We start from the raw sequence: 18,788 nt of genomic DNA on the forward strand, positions 1-18,788 counted from the left end.
TTGGAATTGACTGGCTCATACAAATAGCTGGGTGTAACACTATGTAGGGATATGAAACGGAAGGATCGCGTAGGCTCAGTTGTGGGTAAAGCAGGTGGTAGATTTCAGTTTACTGGTAGAATACTGGGAAAGTGCAATCTCTCTACAAGGAGACTGCTTACAAATCACTCGTGTGACTAGTTCCAGAATACTGCTCAAGTGTGTGAGACCCATATCAAGTAGGACTAACAGGGAATATTGAAAATATATGGAGAAGGGCAGCACAAATGGTCATAGGTTTGTCTGATCCTTGGCAGAGTGTCACAGAGATACTGAAGGAACTGAACTGCAAGATTCTTGAAGACAGACGTAAACTATCCTGAGAAAGTCTATTAACAAAGTTTCAGGAACCAGCTTTAAATGATGACTCTAGGAATATACGAGTACTGCAACCCTCCATATATTGCTCCCGTAGGCATCATGAGGACACGATCAGAATAATTATTGCACACACAGAGGCATTCAAACAATCATTCTTCTCATGCTCCGTATGTGAATGGAACAGGAGGAAAACCTAATAACTGGTAAAATGGGACATACCCTCTGCCATGCATCTCACAATGGTATGTAGATGTATATGTAGAAATACAATGGCCGAAAGAGCCATGTTGTGGAGAAATTATATCCTGAGTATGAAATGCTGAGTCCATAACAACTGTATTTGGCTTCTGTATTGGTCTAATATTTCAATAACAATATTGATTTGTTAAACTTAGTAAAGATAGCAGAATGGCATAAATGACCACACTATATGCAGTTTTCTCAGTTTCATACAAGTTCTGTTATGGGCTTGCAGGGGTCTAAATCTACATGTATACTGCACAAAACAACTTTGAAGGGCACAGCAGAGAGTACATCCCACCATATCTTAGGGTTCTTTAGGAGATCTTTTTGTACACAAAATGCCCAACATGTTGAATATAAAGTCTCAGATGGCTGTGGATGTTGCCAGAGGCGGGCCAAGAGATGTGCACAAGCTTGTTGTCCTATTTGCAGATGGCAGCATGAACTGATGCATGGGTGAATTGCCATCTGCCATTGTAAACTGCGCAAAAGCTGTAACACATATTAGGACCAATGTTGTACACAGAATGTCATCTTGGAGCCTCAGGATGTGTCTGGTGGAAGACAAGCTGTGAAATATGACGCTGCTCACTGGGCTCCCTCTCAGGTGTAACCTCCAAGTGTCCAAGTCCTGAGGTGTAGCGAGAGTTTGTACTCAAAGGCTGAACGGCACCAATTAATTATTGTTGTTGTTGTTGTGGTCTTCAGTCCTGAGACTGGTTTGATGCAGCTCTCCATGCTACTCTATCCTGTGCAAGCTTCTTCATCTCCCAGTACCTACTGCAACCTACATCCTTCTGAATCTGCTTAGTGTATTGATCTCTTGGTCTCCCTCTACGATTTTTACCCTCCACGCTGCCCTCCAATGCTAAATTTGTGATCCCTTGATGCCTCAGAACATGTCCTACCAACCGATCCCTTCTTCTAGTCAAGTTGTGCCACAAACTTCTCTTCTCCCCAATCCTATTCAATACCTCCTCATTAGTTACGTGATCTACCCACCTTATCTTCAGCATTCTTCTGTAGCACCACATTTCGAAAGCTTCTATTCTCTTCTTGTCCAAACTAGTTATCGTCCATGTTTCACTTCCATACATGGCTACACTCCATACAAATACTTTCAGAAACAACTTCCTGACACTTAAATCTATACTCGACGTTAACAAATTTCTCTTCTTCAGAAACGATTTCCTTGCCATTGCCAGTCTACATTTTATATCCTCTCTACTTCGACCATCATCAGTTATTTTACTCCCTAAATAGCAAAACTCCTTTACTACTTTAAGTGTCTCATTTCCTAATCTAATTCCCTCAGCATCATCCGATTTAATTTGACTACATTCCATTATCCTCGTTTTGCTTTTGTTGATGTTCATCTTATATCTTCCTTTCAAGACACTGTCCATTCCGTTCAACTGCTCTTCCAGATCCTTTGCTGTCTCTGACAGAATTACAATGTCATCGGCGAACCTCAAAGTTTTTACTTCTTCTCCATGAATTTTAATACCTACTCCGAATTTTTCTTTTGTTTCCTTTACTGCTTGCTCAATATACAGATCGAATAACATCAGGGAGAGGCTACAACCCTGTCTCACTCCTTTCCCAACCACTGCTTCCCTTTCATGTCCCTCGACTCTTATAACTGCCATCTGGTTTCTGTACAAATTGTAAATAGCCTTTCGCTCCCTGTATTTTACCCCTGCCATCTTCAGAATTTGAAAGAGAGTATTCCAGTTAACAGTGTCAAAAGCTTTCTCTAAGTCTACAAATGCTAGAAACGTAGGTTTGCCTTTTCTTAATCTTTCTTCTAAGATAAGTCGTAAGGTTAGTATTGCTTCACGTGTTCCAACGTTTCTACGGAATCCAAACTGATCTTCCCCGAGGTCCGCTTCTACCAGTTTTTCCATTTGTCTGTAAAGAATTCGCGTTAGTACTTTGCAGCTGTGACTTATTAAACTGATAGTTCAGTAATTTTCACATCTGTCAACACCTGCTTTCTTTGGGATTGGAATTATTATATTCTTCTTGAAGTCTGAGGGTATTTCACCTGTCTCATACATCTTGCTCACCAGATGGTAGAGTTTTGTCATGACTGGCTCTCCCAAGGCCATCAGTAGATCTAATGGAATGTTGTCTACTCCCGGGGCCTTGTTTCGACTCAGGTCTTTCAGTGCTCTGTCAAACTCTTCACGCAGTATCTTATCTCCCATTTCGTCTTCATCTACATCCTCTTCCATTTCCATAATATTGTCCTCAAGCACATCGCCCTTGTATAAACCCTCTATATACTCCTTCCACCTTTCTGCCTTCCCTTCTTTGCTTAGAATTGGGTTGCCATCTGAGTTCTTGATAGTCATACAAGTGGTTCTCTTCTCTCCAAAGGTTTCTCTAATTTTCCTGTAGGCAGTATCTATCTTACCCCTAGTGAGACAAGCCTCTACATCCTTACATTTGTCCTCTAGCCACCCCTGCTTAGCCATTTTGCACTTCCTATCGATCTCATTTTTGAGACGTTTGTATTCCTTTTTGCCTGCTTCATTTACTGCATTTTTATATTTTCTCCTTTCATCAGTTAAATTCAATATTTCTTCTGTTACCCAAGGATTTCTATTAGCCCTCGTCTTTTTACCTACTTGATCGTCTGCTGCCTTCACTACTTCATCCCTCAGAGCTACCCATTCTTCTTCTACTGTATTTCTTTCGCCCATTCCTGTCAATTGTTCCCTTATGCTCTCCCTGAAACTCTCTACAACCTCTGGTTCTTTCAGTTTATCCAGGTCCCATCTCCTTAAATTCCCACCTTTTTGCAGTTTCTTCAGTTTCAATCTGCAGTTCATAACCAATAGATTGTGGTCAGAATCCACATCTGCCCCTGGAAATGTCTTACAATTTAAAACCTGGTTCCTAAATCTCTGTCTTACCATTATATAATCTATCTGATACCTCTTAGTATCTCCAGGATTCTTCCAGGTATACAACCTTCCTTCTCTCCCTTTTCCTACTGACGAATTCCAGTCACCCATGACTATTAAATTTTCGTCTCCCTTCACTACCTGAATAATTTCTTTTATCTCGTCATACATTTCATCTATTTCTTCATCATCTGCAGAGCTAGTTGGCATATAAACTTGTACTACTGTAGTAGGCATGGGCTTTGTGTCTATCTTGGCCACAATAATGCGTTCACTATGCTGTTTGTAGTAGCTAACGCGCACTCCTATTTTCTTATTCATTATTAAACCTACTCCTGCATTACCCCTATTTGATTTTGTATTTATAACCCTGTAATCACCTGACCAAAAGTCTTGTTCCTCCTGCCACCGAACTTCACCAATTCCCACTATATCTAACTTTAACCTATCCATTTCCCTTTTTAAATTTTCTAACCTACCTGCCCGATTAAGGGATCTGACATGCCACGCTCCGATCCGTAGAACACCAGTTTTCTTTCTCCTGAGAACGACGTCCTCTTGAGTAGTCCCCGCCCGGAGATCCGAATGGGGGACTATTTTACCTCCGGAATATTTTACCCAACAGGCCGCCATTATCATTTAATCATACAGTAAAGCTGCATTTCCTCGGGAAAAATTACGGCTGTAGTTTCCCCTTGCTTTCAGCCGTTCGCAGTACCAGCACAGCAAGGCTGTTTTGGTTAATGTTACAAGGCCAGATCAGTCAATAATACAGACTGTTGCCCCTGCAACTACTGAAAAGGCTGCTGCCCCTCTTCAGGAACCACATGTTTGTCTGGCCTCTCAACAGATACCCCTCTGTTGTGGTTGCACCTACGGTACGGCCATCTGTATCGCTGAGGCACGCAAGCCTCCCCACCAACAGCAAGGTCCATGGTTCAAGGGGGGGAAAATTATTAGTGATGAAAAAAGATTTTGTCTTGGTATCAGTGATAGCAGTTTGTGAACATGGCATTGATAAGGAGAGCAAAAACTATTAGAGTGTAGCAGACAGAAACAGGCAGAAATAGGTACAGGTCTTGTGGCAGGGGTGCCGGTGCCACTGTCTACAAGTAAATACTAAATCTGGTGTCGACCAAACAATGAAAAGTGCAGAATGTGTGTAGAATGTCAGTGAGTTCACCCTGCTCCTAACTCTACGATTCTGGTAGATGCTCTCTTCCACAGCTTGTGTAATCCACATCTTAGCTGTGTGGTTGATATGTCTGATGCTATGCAGCAGTGGGTCCGGGTTCAATTCCCAGTCGGGTCAGAGATTTTCTCTGCTTGGGGACTGGGTATTGTGTGTTCCTCACCATCATTTTGTCATCACCAACACACAAGTTGCCCAATGTGGCATCAACTAAAAGGACTTGCAACTCACTGGCCGAACTTCCCCAAGGTAGGGATTCCCAGTTATCAATGTCATACGATTAATTAATTTTTTTTCCACTGCTTGCCTACACATATTGTGGATTATGCAACATTTGCCCCAAGCTTTGTGTTCATTAATTAATTGTGTTCTGTAGATCCCATCACAAAGGAGAACCTTCATGGATGTGGAAGGAGTCTAGATATAGATTAACAAAAGACTGGCAAATCAGAGAAACTTAATCCATATAGTGCATTAACAATAAACTATTACTATAGTGCTAAATACTATCCATGCTATTCCATCTGCTGGCTATTTAATATCAGCAACTTAATATTTCCTTGACTCACAGTGGTATTCTCCAAAGAAAATAGTTACCTTCACCTGTAAATAATGATCACTGTTTACAGTACATCAATAAACTTTCTGTAAAGATTGCTACTTCCAATGTAGCTCAAAATACTGTTTTGCCTGCTCCCTGGCAAGTCAGATGTTTGTAGAAGGAGTGGCTAACGAAGTACATTTTTAATTTTTCAAAATAACAACATCCACCCCCCCCCCCCCCCACCACCACCCCCCGACCATTATTAACGTTTTTTTATTTACAATCCCAATTTCAGCTGTTGTATGGAGGACATAGTAACAGGTATCCCTGGCACAGAGAAGCAACTGAGCCAGATGGAACCCATATTTAGTTTTACAAAGAGTACCCAATAGCATTAGCCCCTTACTTAGCTTACAATCACGAATCTCTCACCAAGTGCAAAGTCTCAAGCAATAAGAAAAAAGTGCAGGTGACTCCCATATATAAGAAGGGTAAAATAACAGACTTGCAAAATTATAGACAAATATCCTTAACATTGGTTTGCTGCAGAATTCTTGTACATATTCTGAGTTCCTTCAAATAGAAAAGCTTCTGTACACAGATTTAGAAAGCATCAATTGTGACACAGCAAGATTGTTATATCCCATCTGCTATATTTGTGATCCCTGATATTAACTTTTTTCCTTATTCTAATTTTCTCTTCATCTCCAAATGCATAATTAAGCTTTTCCCTACTTAAATTTATTGTTTGGACATATGTTAAGGCTAGGCTAATTCCAGGAATACCATCAGTATGGCTATAAAGTATGTTAGTTAAAAGTTACAGTTAATTAAAGTTAGCACTGTTTGATATGTGAAAAACTTTGTTAATCAGCATAATTTCATATAATGATCCATGCCAACAGAAAGCTAAGCATTGCCACCTTCCTGCAAAGTACTTTAAATTACTGGAAACTAACTGACTGAAGGAATAATCAGCATTCCAATTCATAAGCAGCCCCAATTTACATGAAAGATTTTGTCATAGACACTGTTACATACAACACTTTGACTACATGTTTTTGATACTTTAATTTTTCTGTACAAAATTACATACATCAGTTAATTAATTGCCTAATTAATAATTCCATGTAATTTACCCTAATTTGTAATATGGTGCTCATACATGTAAACAAGGAGATTCACAATGTGTAAGGAGAAGAGCACCCATGTATTTCTCTAATTTTCTGATTAGCAACATTTCCTATCCATCCAAACGATTCCATATTCCCAGATTTTCAGTGTTACTCCTAAATATTTAATCAATGTGATTATCTCAAGCAGCACACTATTAATGCAGTATTTGAGCAGTACAGGGTTGTTTCTCCTATTCGTCTGCATTAATGTACATTTTCCCACATTTAGAACAAGCTGCCGTTCATCACACCAGCTAGCAATTCCGTCTAAGACGTCTGGTATCCTCCTACAGTCACTCAATGATGACATCTTCCCACACACGATGGCATCATCAGTAAAAAGTCACAGACTGCTGCTCATCCTGTCCCTCGGATTGTTTATATATATGGAGAATGAAAGTGGTTCTATCACATGACCGTGGCATGTTTTTGATGATACTGTAGTCTCTGATGAACACTTGCCATCGAGGATAATGTTATCCTCGACGACAAGTGTTTCTCAGAGACAATAGTATCTTCAGGAACACCCCACTTTTATTCTCCATATACATAAATGATATGACAGACAGGGTGAGTAGCTGTCTGTGACTTTTTGCGTGTGACACTGTGGTGTACGGTAAGATGTCAATGTTGAGTGACTGTGGGAGAATACAGATGTCTTAGACAGAACTGCTAGTTTGCCTGATGAATGGCAGCTTGTTCTACATGTGAAAAAATGTACGTTAATGCAGATGAATAGGAAAAACAATCCTGTAATGTTCAAATACAGCATTAATAGTGTGCTCCTTGGCACAATCACGTCAATAAAATATCTAGGTGTAGCGTTCAAAAATGATATGAAAAATAATGGGCAAATAAAGATGGCAGTTGGGATGCGAACAGTCAACTTCCGTTTATTTGGAGAATTTTGGGAAGTGCAGCTCATCTATTAAGAAAACATGACCCATTCTTGAGTACTGCTTGAATGTCTGGGAACCCTACCACATCAGATTAAAGGAAGACATTGAAGGAATTCAGATGCTGCTGGATTTGTTACCAGTAGGTTCAATAAACATGCAAGTATTATGGAGATGCTTCATGAATTCAAATGGGAATTCCTAGGTGAAAGATAATGTTCGTTTCACCAAATACCATTGAGAAAATTTAGAGGCCCAGCATTTGAGATTGATTGCAGAAATTCTATTGCCACCAATACATTTCACAATAGGACTACAAAATAAGATAAGAGAAATTAGGAATCATGTGGAGGCATGAAGACAGTCATTTTTCCCTTGCTCCATTTGTGAGAGGAGCAGGGAAGAAAAAGACTAGTAGTGGTACAAGGTACTATCATCTATGCACCATTTGGTGGCTTGCAAAACATCATGTACGTATATGTTGATGTATATTCTCAAGCAGCAGCTCACTATGCAGAGCATCCGTGTGTAATCAGTCTTAAGAGAACATTGTCCTCACGTCAAATGTCACATCTGGTGCACGTTTATTCTGCAGTACTGATAAGAATTCTAAATGAATTATTATTTAAGATCCTATGTTCTTTTATACAGATTATGATTTATGGCATGAAATGCATAAATGTGGTTGACATGAGGACAATGTTCCCTTAACAGGAGTGAATATGTATTGTATGGATGCACGGTGTCTGTTCTTTCAGACATGTCCGAAAGAACAGGCACCACACATTCATACAAGTGATTCACCTCAAAGGGTAATGAATCCACTACTTTCAGTGTGACTGTACAACTGCGTCCAACCTCCTGCAAGAATCTCAATGTAGCGAACATGGAGGACATAGACAATCACTGCAGATAGTTGGCACTAGGTGAGAATGTGGGTTGGCTGAGAGGTTTGCCAAAATAGTCCATGCAATCCTGATAAACTCTGAGTCTGGATAGTGCAGTGATTAATGCAACTGGCTAATAAGCAGTCCGGCACATATTTTCACTCATCACCGTTGATTCTGCATAAAGTCCTGATGCAATTGACATCAATAGTTCCTTCACTTTCCTTTCCTTTCTCCCCCTCCACCTTCAAATTACATAATATGTATCACAGCTGTGGATTCCACACTGTGTTTTCCTCTTTCGGTCATGTCCAAAAGAACAGACACCATGTATTAATACAGTTGATTCGTCTTGATGGGCAATGAATCCACCAACTTCAGTGCGGATACACAATGGCTGCCCTCCAGTGGAAATTTCAAAGCAGCAAGCACGGAGGATACGGATGGGGACTGCGGATAGTTGATGCTAGGTGAGACTGTAGGTCACCCGAGAGGCGTGCCGAGATAGTTCACACAATTGCGATAAACACTGTGTCCCAATTGTACAGTGGTTAATGCAATTGCCAGATAAGCAGGAGATCCATGGTTACAATACTGGTCCGCCTGTCACCGCTGACTTGGCTTAAAATCTTGACGCAAGTGAAATTAATAGGTCCTTCTCTTCTTTTCCTTTCTTCTCCCTCCACCTTCAATTTACAGAATATGTACTGATGCTCTTCACAGTGATTTATTAACTGAGAAATTGTGATCGTAAATAAATCACTTTATTAAGAGTCCAGTTAGAAAATGTTGTCACTTCTAAAATGCTGCAGGACTGTGGAAGACAGTAAACAGAAATATATATATTTCTTTTTTTTTCTTCAAATTTCTTGCTTTATGTTAGATGGGAGCTTTGCACCAGAGTTCATAACTACACAATGAGCCACAGATAAGGAGGCAAAGTCTACATGAAAATCATTTACCCTGGGCAGTATGATCAGTGACCTGATCCCAATTTAATATGTGGATAAAACATTCAAGACAATTTTGACAACCGGAGGATTCAACATACAACACTGTCTCCCAAAGCGATGTCTGGTACCTCTACCCTCATGATAGCAGGAATGAATTGTATCTAGAGGAGACTATAAAAGATGCTAAAACTGTTGTCCAACACAATCTGCTCACAGACGCATGATCCTGTGTATATGGCCATATAGTGTACAGTGTGTATAATACACACACAATATTCATGCCTTGTACAAACACTACTATGTAATATTAATCTTCCATTAAAGTATACTGTGCTACAAAATGTGCATGGCTTACCCTGTTCCCTTCACCAACAACATTTGCTTCCTGACGAGCTTGTCCAAAGATAGAGCTGTCCATAAACTTATCTGGAAACACTTCAGTTAGAGGAGGCAGCGGTATTTTTCGTGTGTCTGGTCGATGAATGATGGCAATTGACAGCGCGTAAGCAAACATGTATGGGTTTATGCGGTCACGGCAGTAGATTGATAAGGACAAAAAATCTTCATATGTGCGCATTCCTGAAAAAAGGTAAAATAGTTTGTGAGATGGATGCTATAATTTTAATGTAAACATATTCAGCTTAAAATGGTGTCTCATTTCTGCAATTGATTCTCGTGTTCAGAGTTACAAGAACTTTTACTCCTAAATTACTGGTACCCTCCATATCCTCAGTATTCCCCTCCATAACATGAGAACTTCCATTTCTCTTCAGTGCTGCAGAAAATGCCTTCAGTCTTATACTTGTATGTAAACAAAACAGTAACAGTTTGGGAAATGTTATTCTTTACCAGCATCTACGAATGGGATCATTTGCCCTCCCCCATTTTCTACCAAAACAAATAAATAAAAAGAAAAGTCACAACAATACAGCCCTTGCTGGAACATTGTAGCTGTGTGTGTGTGTGTGTGTGTGTGAGAGAGAGAGAGAGAGAGAGAGAGAGAGAGAGAGAGAGAGAGAGAGAGAGAGAGAGTGTGTGTGTGTGTGTGTGTGTGTGTGTGTGTGTGTGTGTGTGTGTGTGTGAGTGCACGCACAACTCTGAGAAGGCCATAAATTTGTAAGCTGCGATACTACATTAAAATTCGTTTTTATGTACCTCTCGCTGTGTGGGGTAGCCGTGTGGTCTGAGACACCTTGCCACAGTTCGCATGGCTCCCCCTGTCAGAAGTCCGAGCCCTCCCTCAGACATAGGTGTGTGTGTTATCCTTAGCGTAAGTTAGTTTAAGTTAGATTAAGCAGTGTGTAACCTAGGGACCAATAACCTCAGAAGTTTGGACCCATAGGAACTCACCACAAATTTCCAAAATATGTACCTCTCTACCACTCAACTGGATTTCTGAGTATTTATCGTTCACTAATCCACTGTTGACTTCACAATTTGATTGACAATCTATGAGTTCAGCTGGCAGGTATTTTAGAAGGAATGTTCTTATTAACATCCATGCTGTTTAAAGTTATTTTGTTTCATGTCCCATGGATCATTTTGCATGATAAATTGTAATGATGTGGAACAATTCATTTCACATTCACATCACAAATTAATTCCATAAATATGGGTACATGCTGAACATATAACAGTTTAAAAAAATACAGATAATACAGATGTGGGTTGTTAGTAATTCCTACACACCACCTTTTGCAAATTACAAAAACAGAAATTCTTCTACAGAATAGAATTAGCTCCCAAGGATAAACTTTTTCAGTTTGTTTTCAAATTTTACTTTGCTGTCTGCCAGATATTTTATATTATTTGGTTAAGTGACCAAAAGTTGTAGTTGCAGCACTGTGTATGTCTTTTTGTGCTACAGAAAAATTTAATGTGGAGCAATAGATGTCATTTTTCCTTGTGATATTGTAATTATGTTCATCATTGTTCCTTTTCAGCTGTAGTGAATTATTTAGAATGAACTTCATGAGGGAATAAATATACTGTGCAGCGGCAGTCAGAACGGCCAAGTACTTAAACAAATGTCTACTAGATGATCGTGAGCGAGCGCCACATATTATTCTTACAGCACGTTTTTGAGCAATAAAGACTTTTGTTTCTTAAAGGTGAGTTACCTGAGAACATTATACCATATGACATTATTGAATGAAAATATGCAAAATATGTCAACTTACTGATTTGTCTCTTCTCAAAATTTTCAAAGATTCTAAGTGCAAATGTGGCTGAACTACATTGTTTTGGGAGTTCCAAAATGTGCTTTTTCCAGTTTAAATTCTCATCAGTATGGACACCTAAGGATTTTGAAGTTTCCAACCAGTTTATTATGTCCTCACCATGTGTTACACTTATCACTGGCGTAGTACCCCTAGACACGCAGAACTGAATAAATTGTTGCCTTTTTAAAATTTAGTGTGAGACCATTTTCAGAAAACCAGTAAATGATACTTCTAAGAACAATGTTTACTGTTTCTTCTGTTTCTGTATGTATGCTGGGGCTGGTCACAGTACTAGTGTCATCTGCAAAAAGAACTAATTCTGTTTGTTGTGTATTAGGCAGAAGGTTGTTTAAATACATGAGAAGCAATAGTGGACCTAAACTGAGCCATGGAGAACCCCATATGTGATTCCTTCACACTCAGAATTATATCCACAGATTATATAGGTTGATCGTCAGTTCCCACGGTCTGGATGTGCTGTTTCTTTATAATGTTCTATTTCTCAGACCCTCATTTGCTTTAGTGTTCTGAGAATTGTTGCATTAATTACATTGATGAAACAGATAATTTCTTGAGCTTCTAAGTAGTGACAAGCAAATTAAACTGGTAAAACAGATAATTTTCTGATCTACAGAAAATAAACTACAAGCCAAACTGTGAAAAATTCATGGCATCTTACATTTCGTTTGAGAAATAGTTACAAACAAGCAGTTACACGTCATAAAAAGCTACATTTCTTATTTTAAAAAGCTTAAAATGTCCTGTGTAAGAGCTGTATGCTTATGTGTACTGGTTCAAAAAATTATTTATCAGTCTCATTAAAATAAGAAAATACATTAAGAATATATTTGTATAATGACCATTAAACTTCTCTGCTACACTACTCACCCATAAATGTTTCTACAAGTCTTCCTGCCATTCTTCGATGATGTGGTATAAATGGAGAGAAGTTCTCTTTACGGCCAAGGCTCATGGGAAATGACAGATCAGGCAGTGTGATGGACCGCACATCTATTTCTATTTTATTTGAAGGTCCACCCCATCTGTCTGCTAAATCTGAAGCTATTGGCTGATAGCGTGATGGCTGAAAATAAAATGATAAAATAGATAACAGTGACGTGACATTTAAAACTGGGAAACATCCTAGATTTTCTGAGCCTTTTCTCCTAATTCATGCAAGCTGTGTGGTATTGAGAGTTCTCTAACAGAATAAGAAAATATGAGGAAATTGCTACTACATTCCTAACAATGAAAGAACATGAGCCCATTATGACTATTTCTTGCTTTTTATCTATGAGGTGTGTTTAGGAAGTATTGAAACTCTGGTTGGCAGAAATATATTAGTTGATTTGGAGATACAGAACCCTAACCCTCTTCAAAGTAGTCTCCTTGGCAATACACCCAATTCCATTGCTCATGCCACTGTTGAAAATACTTCTGGAGAGTGTCTTTTGGAAGAGTTATCAATGGGGTCATTGTATTCTGCATGATGTTTTCTCTTGATTCAAATAATGTTCATTTCATGGACATTTTCAATTTGGAAAACAACCCAAAATGACATGGAGCCATGTTGGTAGATAGCCTGACTAATGATAGGAATGTTGTCGTTGGTGAGGAATGTCTGAATCAGGTGTGAAGAAAGTGCAGGTGCATTATTGCGACAGCTGCCAAGTTTTTACTGCCCGCAGATCTGGTCATTTGTGGCACACAGCATGAAGAATTTCACACAGTATCTCCTGGTAGTATTCCAGTATTCCTTTGGGATTGTTTGATCTTAGGGCGCATATTCATGATGCACTATCCAATGTGAGCCAAAGAAAATAGTCAACATGACCTTGACATTGTTGTGGACCAGCCATGCTTTTTTTTTTTTTTTCCTTGGGGTGTCACAAGTTTCTAATGAGATGACTGCATCTTGGTTTCTGGGTTGTACACTTAAAACCACATTTCACCACCTATGATCACAGTGTTGCAGAAAGACCTGCGATCACAATATTCCAGAAAATTGGATTTACTGTTTGCTTTGTCCAGCATGTCCTGTGCAATATGCAGATGGGATAGCTTATGCTCCTTTTTCAGCAGTTTAGGCATAAGTGATATTCTCCTCATGCACAATCTGTTGGTCAAAATTGAATGTACCATTCTTTGGCATGTTAAGTGTCTACCTGAACGTGGTTCACTGTCCACTGATGTGCTTGTCATCTTTGAAGAGGTTATACCACTCCTTTATCTATACCTTGTTCACTGTATCGTTCCCAGAAGTCTGTCAAGTCTTGTGAATGCTTTTCACTTGGGTACTGCCAAGCTTTTGGCAAAATTTTGTGCAATATCACTGCTAAATATATCCCATCATTTTACAACTTACTGCAAACCAATTCTCTCATAGACTCTGTTGCTAGCAGCTGATGCTTTCTGTTGGTGGGAAGAAATTCACAGCTGTGCGTAAATGCCTGCAACCACATCTCCACGGAAGGAAGTATCCTATACTTCACTGGTTTACACAACAAAGGTCTGGAACTTTTTCAACACAACTTGCATAGTTTCATCAGTGACCCCCTACCCTGATTACATACACTGACAACTTTTTAAACTTCCAATACATACAAGCAATGGAAAGTCCTGGTTGGAATCTCAACAGTTATGGAACAGACAGATTGCTATTCACTGTAAAGATGACACATCGAGTTGCAGACAGGCACAATGAAAAGACCGTTCAAGCAGCCACACCTCACACAGGCACACATGACCATGGCTGGAGATAGCAGTCATGTTCATGTGAGGTGTGGCTGCTCGAGTAAATGTACGTGTGTGCATTTTTTCCTTTATTTTCTAAAGAAGACTTTGGCCGATAGATTATCCTTTTCATAATTTTTTATATTCCAATACATACACGTTTTCTTCAATATGCACTGATAAGCCAAAACATTATGACCATGCCCACCATGATGTTATTTGACACATGGTGGCATTGCAGGCATGTGACGTGGTGACAAAAGTATGTAAGCAGAGCAGACATGGACAGGGGATCACCCTAGCGAAGGTATGGGCTGAAAATTGGGAAATCCATTGGGATAAGTGAGTCTGACAAAGGGCAGATTATTATTATGCAGAGTCTGTGAACAAGTATCTTGAAAACAGTGAAGATGGTCGAATTTTCACATGCTAGTGTTGTGAGCATCTACAGAAAGAGGTAGAAGGGCAGTGAAACTGCCACTAGATGCTACATGGTTGAATATCTATGATTCTTCACACAACATGGAGTCCAGAGGTTTGTCTGCTCAGTAAAATAGGATACATGGTGATCTGTGGCATCTCTGATGAAAGAGCATAATGCTCGTGCATGCACAAGTGTTTTGGAGCACACCGCTAATCGTACAGTGTTGAACGTGGAGCTCCACAGTAGATCACCCTATGTGTTCACATCTTGACCCAACGACATCATCAGTTATGACTGCAGTGGGGATAGGACCAACAGGATTCCACCATCAAACAATGGAAACATGTCAGTTCTTCATGTGAATCACATTTTTTTTACACTACAGCAATGGTCATCTCCACAAATGCCGTCACTGAGGTAAACAGTAGTTCGAAATGTGCAGCATGCCACGGACACAGGCTGATGGGAGCAGCATTATGCTATGGGTGACATTCTCCTGCTCTTGCACAGGACCTGTGGTAGTTACTGAAGACACGCTGACAGCTGTGAACAACATACATCCCTTCACGCTTGACATCTTCCCCAACGGTGGAGTCATTTTTCAGCAACATAACTGTCCAGGTTTTGGACATGTGACGGTGTTACACTGGTTTGTGGAGCATTATAGTGAACTCACATTGATGTCTTGGCAACCAAATTCACCAGACGTAAATCCTATGGAACCCATCTGGGTTGCTATTGGGCATCATCACCGCATATGCAAATTAGTGGCCTGTTATTTACGCAAATTACATGACTTGTGCACAGAAATCTAATGCCACATACGTCCACAAACCTACCAACAAACTGTTGGATCTCTGATATGCAGAATCATTAATGTATTTTGTTCCAAAGATGAACAAACAAGCTATTAAGCAGGTGGTCACAATGTTTTGGCTCATGACTGTAAACTTGTAGCCAAATTAAAGAACTTTACATTATCAGTTTCAGTCTATACAACCATCTTTAGATGTATGGATGCATACATGACATAAATGTTCAATAGTAGATACAATTTCTATACAAAAAATGTAAAAGTACCCTGAGAAGATTTGTGGTAAAACACGAAATCTGAAATTCATATTTGTGTCAATGGCGCTGGTTACAAACCTGTGACAAAGATATACTAATGACACCAAATACGAATCTCACTGTTTGTGTTTTATCATGAAACTTTTTAGAGTAATTTTATAATTTTTGTAAAGTTTTACATCTACTATTGAATACATTTTTGTATATACTCATGAACCTGAAGATAGCCACATAGGCTGAAACTGGTAGTGAATAAAGTTGCTTAATTCAGCAGCTGAAAGTGTTAGTCACAATAACAAATTTCATGATAGTAAAGCAAATACTAATTTCAAAACCTTTGGGAAGCCTTTAAAGTCATATTTACAGCTATGCCACTTTTACACCATTGAAGAATAATTCTGTATATTAATCTTTATCTATGTTTAAAAGTATGAATCATATTATCTGTAATTTCAAATATGTATGCATAGAAATCCCTTTTACCTGCATGCATATAAACTGACTCATTCAATGTCTTATGCATAAGACGCTTTTGTAGCCAAGAGGACTGATAAAAATGAAAAATAATACATGTCATTTCTACAATACCTGTAACTGTTATTAAGAGACTGCACTGATTTATTTCATAGAGAAGTCTAAAGCAACAGTGTGTTCCACATTCATCTTGTTACTAGTAAGCAGTTTTCCATCCTTTTTCAGTATGAAACCAAAGTCACGATGATTTCTGAATGAACGAATACTAAAGAGAGGATACAATAAAATGGAAATGTGGAGCATGTATTGTGTGGATCAGTTGAACAAACATATTATTTCAGCCCATTATTTCTATGTTTCATTGCATTTCTATGTTTTGTTGCTGTTGTTATTTTCATTTCTTAATTATTTAAAATTATGAAAACTGCAATGTTTAAGATGTATTCTTTGAAAGTTCTACTTGACCTCGCTTGTATTGTTATGCGATAAAACTACACGAGGAAGAATTTTGTTGACTGTGGTAATACTGTGTGTGTGTTTTCTGGAATGTCTTTTTGTATGGTATATTTGTGAGTGGATGGGGTGTGGGTATTCAAAATTTTTGCAATGGCACCTTGTAAAATGTACCGTAATTCATGTAGGCTACTACAAGCACAGTATGTGCCATTACTGGAAGCTATAAAACTAAAGAAGGACAAGTCTGAGAAGAAATTTGAATGCTACAGACCTTAAACAAAACCAGTACTAAACATTTGCAGAATTTCATGAATAACACTAATAATAATAATAGAAATAAAATAATAACTAATGGAGGGGCAATGTTGTCATCACTCTTAAAAATGACAGGCATGTATTAACAGGGTATTAGTGTCTGCATACTGCAGTTTCCATAGAGAATGCAAGTGCCCATTAAAAAAAAAATCATTTAAACTGAGGATTGCCTTATACATGATACACATATAGATATAATTAGACACACTCTAAAGTATGGCTTCAGTCATTAATTCACAATAAACTCACCAGATACTCAGTTGGGAGATTGAACACAATTCTGTTTTCTATTCCTTTAGGAACAAACAATGGCTCTGCAATGCGGTCAAACATAAGAAGAATGTTTTGAGGATCACTGAATGATAAGGAACTTGATTGTGATTGCGAGAGGCTGAGCCGACCTCTAGCGGTGTTTAGTGATAATGTCTGCGACTGCGACTGTGCTTGTGACGCCTGCTGTGCCTGAAACAAACAAAAAGAAATAGGTTTTCTGTTATATGAGTGATACATTGTTTGGAAACATTATCAAGTGTGACTTTCAATCATCGTCAACATCATCTGGGTATCCTACCAGTGAGCAGGTCTTCTTTCCATGTGTTATCATTTCCATGTAAAGTCTGGAGGTTGTAGTCTCTTACGTCCTTTCCACTAGCTGATACCATGACTTTCCTTCATTAATTCAAATTATGAGCATGTTTTCAGGTTGACTCTGAACAGTGCCATTTGAATAGGAAGCTATATTAGTATATAATAAATTGAAGGAAAGGGAAACTAGGAGACAGCTTCAAATCTGATGAATTCCTTGAATGAACATAGGAGAGAAAAATGGCACAAAGAAACCAGGGACATTGACACCACACATGCCAGTATAAAAATTTGGACATTGATTTTCAAGCTCGGAGAAGATCCTTCCCACAATACAAAGAAGTCAACAGTCTCAAGTGACACAATCACCAGCACTTAGTGAGAGTTTCAAGGGTTCTGGCAGGTAAAGTAAATGCTCAGAAAGAAAAGAACAGCTTACTGAAATCAAGAAATCTCTACAATCTAATCCATAATTCTCTTCTCTACTTAAGGTCACTGAACTGGAGACAACCCTTAACCATACAAAATGCAGAAAAACTGCAGATTTGCTATACCATGAATTTTTGGTGCACAGTGGTCCTACAATGCGAACGTGAGTAGTTCACTTTTTAGGAAAATTCTGAACACAGGAACATTATCAGCAAAATTTACATTGCTGTCAGGCCACCAGGGGAAGAATGAACAGCTGCAGAGCACTTTTGCTCAGTTTCTCTACTTAACTGTGCTTACAAACTCTCAGAAACAACGATCTTAGACTGAATACAAGACCAAATTAATTCTGTGGTAGCGCCTGAACAAGCTGGATTTACACCTCATAGAAGATCTGGTGAGCAAGTGCTCTCCTTGACTGCTCACGTGGAAACTGGCTACCAGAAGAAACTCAAGACCAGGACAGTTTTCGTTGACCTGTCAGCAGTTTATGACATGGTGTGACATGAGGGTCTCATGTGATCCCACAGATTTTCCCGGTGCCTTATACGATTATGCTCTTCACGGGTATGCTGCTGGATATGATCATCTTTTATAAAATTCCCTGTCATTGTGGAAAGGCGTATATTGGACAGACTATTCGCACTGTTCATGACCGATGTGTGGAACATCAGCGTCACATACATTTGCTCCAGCCTGAAAAATCTGCCGTCACCAAACATTGTCTCAATTAAGGGCATAACATGTCATTTAAAGAGACGCAAATTGTTGCTCCGGCTTCTCGTTACTGGGATTGTGTACTCAAGGAATCCATCAAAATACGATTATTCGATGACATTATTAATAGAGACAGAGGTTTTCCTTTAAGCATGATATGGAACCCTATTTTATCTGATATAAAACAACAATGGTCTGGT

The 18,788-nt window shown here is 39.0% G+C and overlaps 1 protein-coding gene across 1 annotated transcript in view; it reads right to left on the minus strand.

Annotated features, from left to right (window-relative positions):
- Positions 1-17,519, minus strand: part of LOC124712075 (phenoloxidase 2-like) — an 84,569-nt gene extending 67,050 nt beyond the window's left edge. The window contains exons 1-4 of the mRNA XM_047242370.1: positions 17,496-17,519; positions 17,107-17,319; positions 12,273-12,468; positions 9,518-9,741 (exon numbers count right to left, since the gene is read on the minus strand). Of these exons, the coding sequence (XP_047098326.1) occupies positions 9,518-9,741; positions 12,273-12,468; positions 17,107-17,319; positions 17,496-17,519 (657 nt within the window). The remainder of the gene's footprint in view (positions 1-9,517; positions 9,742-12,272; positions 12,469-17,106; positions 17,320-17,495) is intronic.
- Between the last annotated feature and the right edge of the window lie 1,269 nt (positions 17,520-18,788).

The sequence above is a fragment of the Schistocerca piceifrons genome, chromosome 8 (genome assembly GCF_021461385.2).
Source record: "Schistocerca piceifrons isolate TAMUIC-IGC-003096 chromosome 8, iqSchPice1.1, whole genome shotgun sequence".
NCBI lineage: Eukaryota > Metazoa > Arthropoda > Insecta > Orthoptera > Acrididae > Schistocerca > Schistocerca piceifrons.